The following is a 13,524-nucleotide window of genomic DNA, read 5'->3' as shown; positions in this document are numbered from 1 at the left end:
GTTCTTACCCCAGTAATTCTTTTGAGAGCGATCTGCCAGCTAACTCCCTGCCATCGGATTCCTCTTGGCATTTTTTGCCAATGTCCGAACTGGTCACTTGGTTTGGCGGCATCTAGTTTTTTTTTCCAATGTCCGAACAGGTCACTTGGTTTAGCCGCATCTAGTTTTTTTTTCTCATGGCTGTCAAGTGTATGTGTGCACCACATCGTCGGAAAGATGAACAATTATCTTGTGCGCTCAAGACCGTTCAATCTTGCATTGTGTATTGTGCTTTGTAGGTTTAATGAGATGATATTTTAGTTTTCTTCCATGATGCAAAACATCGGAGGAAGCATTTATTTTACGCTTTGGGAAATCATCAAATAAAAACATTACATTCTATTTTACAGATCTGCACTGATATTGTCGAACATGTGTTTTTTAGTTTGGCTCCAATGATGTGTGTCAACTTAAAATTATTACTACCAGTTATTAACAAACAGGATGTGATTTTGGTTTTAATAGAAATGTATGCTTGGGCACTTAGTCTCGACTCTCGAGTAAAACACGATCTTTGCAAGAAGGCTTTCAAAAAATAAAAGGGGTAAAAACAGTCAAGATTGTCACTAAATGGGGTAATCTGAATGAAAATTTGTTAGATTGGGTAGTTATTGTCAAAAATGCTAAATTAGGGGGTAAAAATCGGAATTCACTAAAAGACGTAATGGTAAGGATAACATACCAAAAAATAGACAAACCAGCCTTAAAAACTATGCAGCGAGATGTGAGACAAGTCCAGCGAAAAAATAAAAGAAGAAAAAAGTAGAGAGAGACGAGTCCACCTCAACACAAGGAAAAGAAAAAGCAACGGGCCAGTACAGTACAAAGATGGAGGGCGGTATTGTAAAAGAAAAACAAATGCTGACATCAATCGACTAAGATCTGGACAGACCCATATTGATTTAGTGTGCGTCCGTACTTGCTTTGCTTGCTGATTGTCCTGCTGCTGCCCATCCCCGCTGCAGCTCGTCCAATCCCACCGTCGAGCACGCATGGACTGCGCGGTGCAGTGACTCGGCGTGAACCGACGGTGCGCACGGCACCCACTCCCACCGCTCCACGACGGTCCCGGCCTGCCGCTCCGTCAGCTCGTACAGCACGGCGCCATTGGCAGGCTCGGCCGCATTGTACACGTATCCTCCTGTGGCGTTGCCGCACACCCCGATCGATCGCATCATCTCCTCGTCGTCCTCGTCTTCGTCTCGGGGGAAAAGCCGCTCCGACATGTCGCTCGGCATTGCGTCGTGCGCCGCGCCGGGGGACAGCTCCAGAACGTCGCCATGCACCTCCCATGCTTGGACAACGACTCTGTTTGCTTCCTCGCCGTCGCGCTTCGCTCCGAACAGCATCAGCCGCTCAGCGCCGGCACGACCAGGCGCGACGCCCCACGTGTAAACGCTGGCGTCTGGTCTCAGGCAACGTGTGGGACCCCACCGCCGTTTCAATGGATCGAACCAGCTCGTCCACCCGGTGGTTCTATCCGTGAGGTATACTCTCTGATCTGTCGCGGCCGCCGAGAGCCAGGTTGCTGCGGCGGACTCCCGGAGCTTCGACGGCAGAGGATCACAAGTGATCCAATTTCCGCTTTCATGAACCTCCGCTGCGGCCACGACCTCTCCCTCAGCAAGCGCAAGCTGACACGCGCCGCCGAGGGCGACCATGCGGTCGCCCACCACTGCCAACACCGGGTCGACACGCCACACACTGGGACTCTTCAGGGAGATGCACGCGGAAGTTCCAAGAGGGTCGCCGGCGATGTCAAGGCCTGACGAGGAAAGCGCGCAGACACGGTCCCCCCGCGCGCTCCGCACGAGGCGTAGGTTCAACGGCAGGGCGTGGCGCGGGGCGTGCAAATGCGTGGTCAGCCAAACGCCTGAGCGGGGATCATACGCCAAGGTCTGGCGACGGCAGCCGTGGAGGTGGACCACAAGCCACGGCAGCCGCCGTGGGCGCCGGAGAAGGGCGGATCGGACTGCACGCAGCCACTCGCGCGAGACCGCTACCGCGGCGGACAAGTCTGACGCCGGCAAGCGCTCCAGCACCAACTCTAGCACGTCCCCGTGAAGGTACAATGCAGCAACCGCCGGCGGGTCGGTGTGGAGATTGCTCACTTCCATTATGCAAGCACCAACTCCAGCACGACCCCCGTGAAGGTACTATATGAATAACCAGATAGCTCTACCTCTAATTCCGGCGCTGAGCTAGCTAGCTAAATAGAGTAGGCGGTACCCAGCACACACAAAAAAAAAACGACAGGCAGGTAGCCTCACCATCCCACACCTAACCCTTGGTTGAAATAAAATCTACAGCCGCGAGTACCAATTCCAGCGCTCCACACACCCGGGGACGTGTCCGGATGCATTCGCGACCGTACCGGTCAGACCTTAAATCTTGGCTCGCATATCCGCGAACCTCATATCCAGCACCCTTATGTATACATACTACACATGCAACGTGAACTACTATACGTAGATCAAACAACGGACATGGCAATCGGCGGCAAACGGACACCGAAATCCTATTTACATCATCCAAGATGTCGCCATAGTTCATCACCGGACAAGTTTTAAACTTAAACAACAAAAAAAGATAATAGTAAACTGAGGAGGAGCATCTTCACCACATCCTCGCCCGGCGTTTGCCCTTCCAGTCGCACTCTCACTGCTCAATGGCAAGCCGAGGCACCTTCACGTTTTTCTCCGTAGCCGGCGAGCATCCGTCTCCGCCATCATCAGTGACCGGCGGTAGACCAAAGCGAGGAGCAGCTTGTCCTCGCCAGCCACTACCGGCAACCTGCGAGGGCGGCACACGGATTGCTCTGCTGCGTCCCTTCCTCTTGCCCGCAACCTCACGCAGCGAGTTCCGCGCGCGTCCGTGCCGGCGAGGCGGTCACTAGCACCCACCGCTGCCCGTCCGGAGCACCCGCTGGCGGCGGAAGGGGATGGCGCAGGGGCGGAGCGGACTGCGCAACCCTCACAAAGTTGTGCACGTGCACGAGGGCCCAGCTCGGGCATTCGCGTTGCGCCGGCGTGGGTGCTGCCACCGGATGTGCCCCCATGCATGTTCACCTTGGACCGCTCCAGCCCAATGCGAAGGGCCAGTTCCTTCTCAACGTTGAGGTCGGATCCTGAGTGGTTGCCGGAGCACGACATCTCGCCAGAATCATTGCATTCGATCGAAATCGAAGATGGGAGAAGAGGGGACGGAGCGAGAGAGAAGAGTGGAGTGAGGTAGGGTTCGAAGAGGAGACATATTGTTTTTTTTTGTTGGGATGGCATGGAGTCGGTGGTGGACCAGGCTGACGTGGCTCGCCCGGGCCTCTCCATATCCACCCTACATTTGGGCTGGATATCAGGGACGTCGGACATCCCAAACGTTAGAGGTAGGTTTGAGGCGCCCGCGTGGGTTTGTGTTTTTATCGCTCGGTGATTGGTCCGTCCGCCTGGGCATATAAGACCGGTTTGACGCGCATGGTTGTAGATGCTCTAACACCAAAACAGTCTAGTTGTCCACTCCATCCTTGTTGGTAGTTCGCCAGCCTATTAGAGAACCCTGCAAAAAAAGATTAACGTGGTATAAAATCTCTATATCTTTATATACTACTCCGTCCGTTCCAAAATAAGTGACTCTAGAGTACTTAAAAAGAACGTAAGGTTCCCGTTTCACCTTTCTTCCCACTACCTCTTCGTCCAACTTTCCTCCTTAATTACTGATCACCTTAATTTACTTATCTTTTGAACCAATTCTACTTTAATTTACTTTCCAAACTTTTGATCAAAGTATAAGATAAAATCATGTGTAGAATTCTAAGCTACTAGAATTTTATATCCTATTGTAACGCACATGCATTGTTCTAATTTTCTGTACTTAAAAAGAAAGCAAGGTTCCCATTTCTCATTTATTCCCATCACCTCTTGGTCCAACACTGGTAGAAAAAGGGTCTATAGTCCCGGTTCGTAAGGGCCTTTAGTCCCGGTTCCTGAACCGGGACTAAAGTGTCGGTACTAATGCCCTGACCCTTTAGTCCCGGTTCAATCCAGAACCGGGACTAAAGGGCGCGGCCACGTGTACCAACCGGGACTAAAGGAAATTTTATGATTTTTTTTTTAAATTTTTTTTTGAAATTTTTTTTTTGAATTTTTTTTTATTTTCAAACTTCTGAATTATTTTAACCTCTAGTCTGTAATCACCACCCCTCATCACTTCTCAATTTATCCTCTAATCACCCCTCATCATTCCAAATCATCTAACTTCCCGAACGGTCACCCATCCTCCCACTCCCCCAGCCTGAGCACGCTTAACTTCCGGGTTCTATTCTCCCTCGCTCCAAGTCTGCACTTGTTGTTTTCCTGACAATAGTAAGATGTCAATCCTATTAACCTTCAGGAATTTTGCTTGAGCATGAAGTGACACATTTCACTGTTTGAGTTTGAAACTATTGTTTTAAAAAACAATAATTATTTAGTAACACTAATATTTCTTGAATAATTAGTTTGACCATTGTTTGACCACAGTTTGACCACAGTTTGACCAGATTTGACCAAAATTGAAATAACTAAAATAATTATTTAGTAACACTAATATTCTAGAATAATTAGTTTGACCATTGTTTGACCACAGTTTGCCCACTGTTTGAATATTTTTTAATTTTTTCCACTCTAGATCTTAAAAGCCCCGTAACTTTTTTTCTATTAGGTTTTTGAGGATTTTGAAAATGTTTAACGGGGTTCCCCGAGTTAAATTTGGATGTAACTTTTCGAGTAGATGATTTTTCATATAAAAAACCTTTTCATCCGAGTTAGTATGCAAAAGTTATGCCCATTTTTACAAATTTTAGAGAGATTTTGCAAATAAAGTCAAAATTCACATTTGCAAATTTTCCCAACAACTAGACCACATATCACATGAGAAACTTATTTTCTTTTATTTTTTTGACATTTCCATTATTTTCTTTTTATTTTTTTAAAAACTGAAAAGGCGATCCACGGGGGGGGGGGGGGGTAGAGTTTGAAAATGGAACCTTTAGTACCGGTTCGTGGCACGAACCGGGACTAAAGGTCTCAACCCCATTAGTCCTGGTTCGTGCCTCAAACCGGGACTAAAGTATAAGATAAATAATGGGTAGAATTTGATGAATTTTTTAATTGACAACCCCATTATTATAGACAGGTAAATCACAAGCTAAGTTACTAGAATTTTATATCCCGTTGCAACGCATGGGCATTGTTCTAGTTTTCTCTACTACTTAAAAAGAACCTAAAGTTCCCGTTTCACCTTTCTTCCCATCACCCCTTCATCCAACAATCCTCCTTAATAATCAATCAACTTTATTTAGTTACCTTCTCAACCAATTCCACTTTAATTTTACATACCAAACTTCTGATCAAAATATAAGATAGATCATGCGTAGAATTGATGAATATTTATTTTCACAGTCGCTTTACTATAGACAGGCACTCCCTCCATTCCTTTATCTAAGGTGTATATTTTTGGGCACGGTGGCCAAGGCAACAAATTATGTATACATTAGTACAAAATTACCCTTGTCAAATTTATTGATTACTGGAAGTAAATCAGTTAAGCTTTGAAAGAAAGAGATACAGGCAATCAAGGGAGAGATACTTTCCTTCTTTTTCTATAAAGAGAGATACAGACAATCGGGAGAAAGATACTTTCCTTTTTTCTATAGGGATCAAAAAGAGATTATGAGGATTTAGAAGAATTGCACCTTACATTGTGGAAATTTATCACAAAACAAATACACCTTTTATAAAAGAACGGAGGGAGTAAATCACAAGCTAAGGTATTAGAATTTTATATGCCGTTGCACTGCACGGGCATTGTTGTAGTTTTAGAAAAAAACATAAGATTTCATCTAACATTCAGGTTTTCCTTAACCACACTTTAATTTTATCGTATGCCCCATCATTCCAACTATTTTACATCATCTATTTACTATTAATTTGGTATTTTACCCTACAATTTATTTATACCAATTTTTTCTGGAAAATTATATCAATCTTTGGTATCCTGGTAATTATATCTAGGAAGAAATCAATCAGGATCAATATCTGATTGATATCTAAAAAAATTTGGTAATGCCTTATACCAGACACACATATCATTGTCAATAGGAGGATTTCATCAATCGTTGAAACTTTTTGGCAACATCATATATCAGGCACACATGTTAGGGAAATGAATATCCACCAGAATTATTACAACCCACTAAATATTTAGAAAATAAATTAATCACATCAAATATTTGTAAATATGTTTTAGAAATAAATGATGTTGAACCATATAGTAACTTATGTAGTCTATTAAAAATACATGACAGACTAACCAAAAAAAGGTTAAGATTTCATAAAAATCAGAAATATCTTATCATTAATTTAATTTATCAAAAATCTCAACCAACATATATTAAAAGTATACCTTTATTTTTACAATTAATGTTTTTGAAGAAAACTAGCAACCATATTATTATGCGTTTCCAATAAAACAATAAAGATGCAGGCGCCCATATATACGCGCATGCACTCATCACTAACACACACACACACGCACGCAAACCATTCCCCTCCTCTTTAGCACCTTCGACAGGCTGAGCCGGCATATCATCTTAAGATTAAGAAAATCAGCACATGTGCCGCATAGTCGAGGGGAACTTCTCCTCCCATTGAATGTGCATTGCCGAAAATCCTAAAATTGTTATGTTGTGATCAAAATTCAAGTATAAAGATAAAGGTTAACTTCTGACGAGCGAGCGGAGCGAGGCCCCTCGCCGATAGGCTTGGGACCTACCTGTGTGACATGCTAGCTGGTGCCCGTGAATTTCCCCCCTTCAATTTTGAGGGGTTTTCCACGTTAAATTCTTGTGTCCCTGTGTTCGATTTGTTCTTCACTGTATTTATTTTCAAGAGGTTTTCCACATTAAATTCATGTGTCCATGTGTTTGATTTCGTTCTTCATCGTGTTTGATTACATGTCGTATCTCTAACAGAAATAAATACAAAAATAATATGAGCACCAGGACTTGAACCCTGCTGAAATATATGGCCGGTATTTCGATCCTATCAAGCGCAACAACGGTCTCTTGCAGACTTGTCCAGGGTCCTCCATGCTGAAATATGGGACGGGCTTTAGGTCCATATAGCAATTTTTGACAATCTTTAAAGGCCCGTGTGGATTTATTACTATTAGGTGTAGTGGAAAGTTTAGTCCTACCCCGGAAGTTGGAGTATAAGGGTTTCTCTTTTATATGTTATTGAAGTTTGAGAAGAGAAGAGGCCCTCGGGCACTCCTCCGCCGCCGCTCGCCGCGGCGCGACACGGGAATGAGCCGTGCCGAGCTCACACTTACGCGCTTATTTTTGCAAGTCCTGTACGGAAAAGATGCGACGCCCCCGGCGCCGCGACCTATGCATGGCCTACTGGAGGATATAACTCGTTTATCCCGCTTCTACTGTTTTCTTTTTAGCCATGCTAGCGTTATACGTAGATTTTTCTGCAATTAGCGTAGTATATGCTTGCTTGACTGAATATCAATATGCGTTTATTTGTGTCAATGCCATGCTAGTGATTAACTCATGGATTAAGTTAATCGAAAAATCGCCTATTTACTCAAAACTCCAGGTCGACATCGCCGTCGCCGATGACCCAAAGGCCAACAACGACGACGGCAGTGCTACAGCCCACTCCACATACTTCTGCAAAATGCCTAGTCAACGAAGAAACCCTTAGCCTCGTAGCTGCCACCGACAGGAGGTGCTCGACATTGCGCCAGACCCAGGCGCCCGGTTGGCCAGCGACTGTCGTTAGCGAGTGGAGCCACCACCACCGCCCTCCAGCCCACTTCATCTCCCACTCCATTCCATCTCCCTCCGGCCCTGATGTGCCACATGGCGTGCCTGACAGTCGCCCCGTGATGGCCCAAGCACCTCGGTCATGGAGCATTGCCTGTCCCCATGGTTGCCGCTTCTCATCCACCCAAGCATGGCGAGCGGCCGCTGCCTTTAATACAGTGCCACAAACGCCATGGAAGGCGAAGCCTCTGATGTCGTCCATTCCTCTGGCGCACTTCTGCAACTGAGCTATGTTTCTGAAACACACATCTAGTTGCAATGGTTTGCAAGTGGGGGCAAGGTTTTCTGTAGCATGCATGTTGTTTGAGTCGATTTTCTAACCGGGGCTATGTTTCTGAAACAATTGTGTTGTTGCAATTGTATGAAATGTGAGATAAAAATAGTTGGGCTATTTTTCGAAACATTGATGTCTTTTTTTAAAAAAACTTTCAATCTATTCATTTTCAATCGTGGCAGTGTAAAGAATATCATAGATAATAAAAATCACTACCAGATTCGTGGACTATCTAGTGACGACTACAAGCACTAAAGAGAGCTGAAAGCGTGCCGTTGAACTTGCTCCTCCTTCGCTAGAGCTGAGCAAACCTTGTTATCCGTCTTTGGCGTCCGGAGAGAAGACATATGTGCGTACAGCCGACTTGACATCCTTCCGTACACGGAACCAACGTAACATGTAATCTATTGAAAAGCACGCTGCCTTCCTGATGAGGTTTCGGCGAAAATATCTGCCAGAAAAAAAAACGAAACAAACAAAGACGTCATAACGTTCCAGCAAATCGTGTAAACTAAGTATTGTGTACGCCGGAACTGTCAGTTCGTCCCATTACGTACCGCATTAGTGACCTTGCAGATGCTGTCAGCATCATCGCAACACCTAAAGGTACGAAAAGTCTCAGATGGGTGAGAGACAATACTTTTTTCTTTTAAGAAAGACGAGAGTAAACTCACGGTCAAGTTACTTGTCAGCGGTAGGTGTTCGTATGCAAGGGCAACCAACTGTTAGTGTTTCTCGTGCCTTCTGCCGCCGCCTCCGACGATTTGCCTCGTCTTTTGTGGCATTAGGGTCATGGATGTGCAGTAGATCCCGGCATTTGCTTATGAGAAGGCTTTATTTTGGGATTTCTTTTGAAGTAAAATGCGCCAGTAGTTATTAGCAGCCAAGTCGCTCCTCCTCCTCCAAGAAAAAAAGCTAGGGTTTCTGTCTCTCGCCTTCGCCACCGCGGGTCCGCCTTGTCTCCGGTGGCCATTGGGCCATGGGGGCGCGGTGGATCCTACTAAGGGTCGGCGGGAGGGCTCCGTTTTCAGTCGTTTTTTCCTGTCTTGTTAGGGTTTGTGTCATCCTTAGGGAGGCGAGAAGGCGGCGGCTCCCTGAAGATGGAATAAAGGTCTCCCCGCCTAGTCCCCGTTCCGGCGGTGCATCTAGCATCGTTGGTGGGCGTGTGGAGGTGTGTCTCCGGCGGATCTATCTTTGGTGGATTTGCTCGGATCTCGTCGTTGTTCGTCTACATTCGTGTGTTTTCGGGTTGAATCCTTCCAACCTACGTTATTCTTCATCGGCGGCGGTTGCTGTTCTGGTGCGCTGGTCCTATGAGGCCTTAACACGACGACTTCCCTACTGTCTACTATAACAAGTTTTGCCCGACTCCGGCATTGGAGGGGTCATGACGGCGGCGCGCCTTCGGCTCGCTTCAGTGCTTATAGTTGTCGCTAGGTGGTCTACGGATCTGGATGTAATTTTTATTTCTGGTGTTTGTTGTACTGTCATGATTGAAGATAAATAGATTGAAAGTTTTTCGCAAAAAAATGCATCAGTAGTTTATAAACTCAAATCGGCTAGACACTTTAGGCCACCAACTTGGGAACTGATCGGATTTAGTTTAGAAACTCGTTTATTTGATCAAATAGGTCAAAACCGGCCTGAGAGGAGAAAAACCGGCCATGTGGATGCCATGTCATCGTTCCTTTCAACACTCATGAGTTAACTTTTTTTTGTGGGATCTATTTGCAAATTGTCCTTTTTTTTCACACAAACCAAGCTAAGGGTGTTGGAGTGGAAAAATATAAAAACCTCTACTTCGCCCAGGACTGGAACCCAGCCCGTTCAGAATTGCCAAAACACCAATGACTTTTAGAACAATACCTTGTCTGCACACTTACTGGAAACCTAATATGTACATATACATTCACGTAGAATCAGGCGAAAGAGAATCAGGAGATCCCATCCGATCGTTTACCAATTCTTTCCTTCTTTTGTGCCTTACTGTTTCCTCGTTTCTTGGTAGACCATTGCATTCCTTTCCTCCTCGTTTGTCTTCTGTGATAAGCCGATCATGGCGACACAGCTCGGAATCGAGCATGTCAGTCGTCCTCTTGACGCCGTTTAGCCGCAGATAGCGCCGTGGCTGTGCGAACGGCGGTCTTCCTCTCAACTAATATGTTGAATTGTGGTTTTACATAGTTTTAAATAGCGCGCTAAGCATTTTAGCGACGGACCTCTTTCAAATGGCACGCTATTTAAAATGTTTGTTCATTTGTTTGGATTAAAGTCTCTTAGCGCAAGACCTTTTGTAAATGCTATAGCGTGTTATAGCGGGCTATTTAAAACTATGGGTTTTATATTTTCCTCAAGATGTATATATATTATCATTTTTATTGTTTTTGAAATCCACTAATTCTATATACATATTTCACTGATGATTCTCCATTGATATAAAGTTGTCTTCATTTTGGTACATGAATCACTTCATGGTGTATTGTTCTGGAAACCGATTTCTAACCGAGATGACCTAGGTTCAAGTCCTACAACACACACGTTTTTTAATATTTATTCTCCTAATTCTATGTGAATATATATACATACTGGGCTGCCTATTTAGTGTGCAAACAGGTTGTTGTTCCGGTCGTCATTAATGCTTTGCCAATTCCGAACACTCAGGGTTGAAGTCCTAGGCCACACTAGTAGAAAACAATAGGTGCATCAGTCACGATTCGTGAGACCAGGGTGCCGGTCGGGCTTCGGGGGCCATAGCTCCCGGTTTGTCTGACCCCTTTGATCTCGGTTCCAGACACGACCGTTATCAAAGGGCCTCTCTCCTAGCCGAGGGAGTCCTGGATTAAGGCGTCCGGGCTATGTGACATGAGCCGGATTCATGGGCCGTGAAGATACAAGATGAAGGGCGTTCCGCCGTGTCTGGCTGGGACTTCCCTTGGCGTGGAAGGCAAGCTTGACGCATGGATATGAAGATTCCTTTCTCTATAAACCGACTCTGTATAGCCGTAGCCACCTCCGGTGTCTATAGCCATTACGATCTCGAGGTAGATCAACTCTTTTAACCCCTATACTCATCAAAGCCAATCAAGCAGGAAGTAGGGTATTACCTTCATCAAGAGGGCCCGAACCTGAGTAAAACATCATGTCCCTGCCTCATGTTACCTTCGATCCTTAGACGCACAGTTCGGGACCCCCTACCCGAGATTTGCCGGTTTTGACACCGACATTGGTGCTTTCATTGATAGTTCCTCTGTGTCGTTGATAGAAGGATTGATGGCTCGCCTTGTCATCAACGACCGCATCACTTCTTGAGGAGCTCTAGATTCAGGGCAGACCCTCTGCCTTGGTAGCTTCACCATGGGCGCCCGTTCGGCCGTTAAGCCGAGGGCGGCCCCCCAAGCCACCAAAAATCATGTCCGCATCGGCCCTGAATACTCTGACGCAGCGTCTTTGAACGAGCTGCTAGATTGCATCGCTGCCTTGGGAGTCGTAACTGACTATGATCGGATTGGGCTTAAACCCGATCAGAGAGAAATTAAATCTCTACCGACCCCCCATCTAGTAGCGGTTGTGGAGGAACAGGCCAACAATAACTCTTGTTTAGGTTTCCGAGCCCGAAGGGCCGGACACCCTACTCCGGGAGGACACTCCCTGTTCTCCGAACATAGGACCGGAAGTTGAGTCGAAAAACTCATCGGACACTCTGGAGCCCGAGCTGGTGACCTCGGAAATTTGTCAAACCCCGGATTCCACAGTGGGCCAGAGCGTGAATTTAAGCCCGCCCACCCACCACAAACAATATTCCCCAAGCAATTCCGGTCGACCGGACATATGCGATCTAATGTATGTGCAGCAGCAGCCTCAGGAAACAATCCATCACTTTTGGGCCAGATTCCTCCTTGTTAAAAACAAGATCAAAGATTGCTGCGACGACGACGCGATCTCAGTATTCCGCAACAACTGTACGGACGAGGGAATACTAAATGCCCTCAACCGCTGTCGCGTACTGCACTTTGCAGATTTGACACACATAGTACTGAAGTACTGCGCAATGGAAAGCGCTTGGAAAACTCAGACAGCCTGCTGGTAACCGCAGGCCTTTAAGCCATGCCCCGGACGAGCAAAAGAGATGCACCCTCGGGGGGCACCTGACCATCGTCCTGTGGACAAGAAAATCAAGCCCTTTATGGGACACAGAAACGTTTTCGAGGAATGGCTCGATAGGCCCTGTCAAATACACATGACGCCGAATACCAAACCAACGCACAACCTACAGGCATGCTGGATACTCCGGCAAGTGGCCAAGAGCGGCGAGGGTATCCTCACCAACACTACCCTAGAGAAGTACTCTTCGGAGGATGACGATTTCAACGTATTCATGGTCTTCGATACCTTCTCATCAAACAATCGGCGCAAAATGGCGCTCCGCGACCTCACCGAAGTCTGCCAAGTAGCAGCAATAAACCCTTGGAACGACACAGCGATTACTTCGACGAACCAAGGTCCCGCTCAGTCCGGGCACCAGCCGCTTTGGTACTAAACCCAATCGTGGATGGCTTTCGGCTCACGGAAGTGCTAATGGACGGTGGCAGCGGACTGAACCTCATCTATGAGGACACGCTCAATAAAATGCAAATGGACATGAGTCGCATTGAGCAGAGCAATAGAACTTTTCGAGGCATTATACCCAGTCGGGAAGCAAGATGCTTGGGGAAAATCAAACTCGACATGGTATTCGGCACGCCGGAAAACTATAGGTCCGAAGAGTTATGATAACCCACAAGTATAGGGCATTGCAACAGTTTTCGACGGTAAACCAAATTTATTGATTCGACACAAGGGGAGCCAAAGAATATTCTCAAGTATTAGCAGTTGAGTTGTCAACTCAACCACACCTGGATAACTTAGTATCTGCAGCAAAGTATTTAGTAGCAAAGTAATATGGAAGTAACGGTAATGATAGCAAAAGTAATATTTTTGGGTTTTGTAGTGATTGTAAAAGTAACAACGGAAAAGTAAATAAGCGAAGAACAATATGTGAAAAGCTCGTAGGCATTGGATCGGTGATGGAGCATTATGCTGGATGCGGTTCATCATGTAACAATCATAACATAGGGTGACACAGAACTAGCTCCAATTCATGAATGTAATGTAGGCATGTATTCCGAATATAGTCATACGTGCATATAGAAAAGAACTTGCATGACATCTTTTGTCCTACCCTCCCATGGCAGTGGGGTCCTAATGGAAACTAAGGGATATTAAGGCCTCCTTTTAATAGAATACCAGAACAAAGCATTAACACATAGTGAATACATGAACTCCTCAAACTATGGTCATCACCAGG

The 13,524-nt window shown here is 45.9% G+C and overlaps 1 protein-coding gene and 1 pseudogene across 1 annotated transcript; one reads left to right on the top strand and one right to left on the bottom strand.

Annotated features, from left to right (window-relative positions):
• Positions 1-676: 676 nt before the first annotated feature.
• On the bottom strand, positions 677-2,210 carry LOC147988158 (F-box/kelch-repeat protein At1g23390-like). The gene has a single exon (XM_087542308.1). It carries the CDS (start codon positions 2,154-2,156, stop codon positions 942-944), a length of 1,215 nt encoding a protein of 404 aa, XP_087398434.1. The 5' UTR covers positions 2,157-2,210; the 3' UTR covers positions 677-941.
• Positions 2,211-3,315: 1,105 nt separating this feature from the next.
• LOC147988157 (uncharacterized) lies at positions 3,316-9,687 on the top strand (annotated as a pseudogene).
• Positions 9,688-13,524: the final 3,837 nt, after the last annotated feature.

The sequence above is a fragment of the Triticum urartu genome, chromosome 1A (assembly GCF_056163025.1).
Source record: "Triticum urartu cultivar PI428250 chromosome 1A, HENAU_Tu73, whole genome shotgun sequence".
Taxonomy (NCBI): Eukaryota; Viridiplantae; Streptophyta; class Magnoliopsida; order Poales; family Poaceae; genus Triticum; species Triticum urartu.
This window is presented reverse-complemented; position numbering and strand designations above follow the sequence as displayed.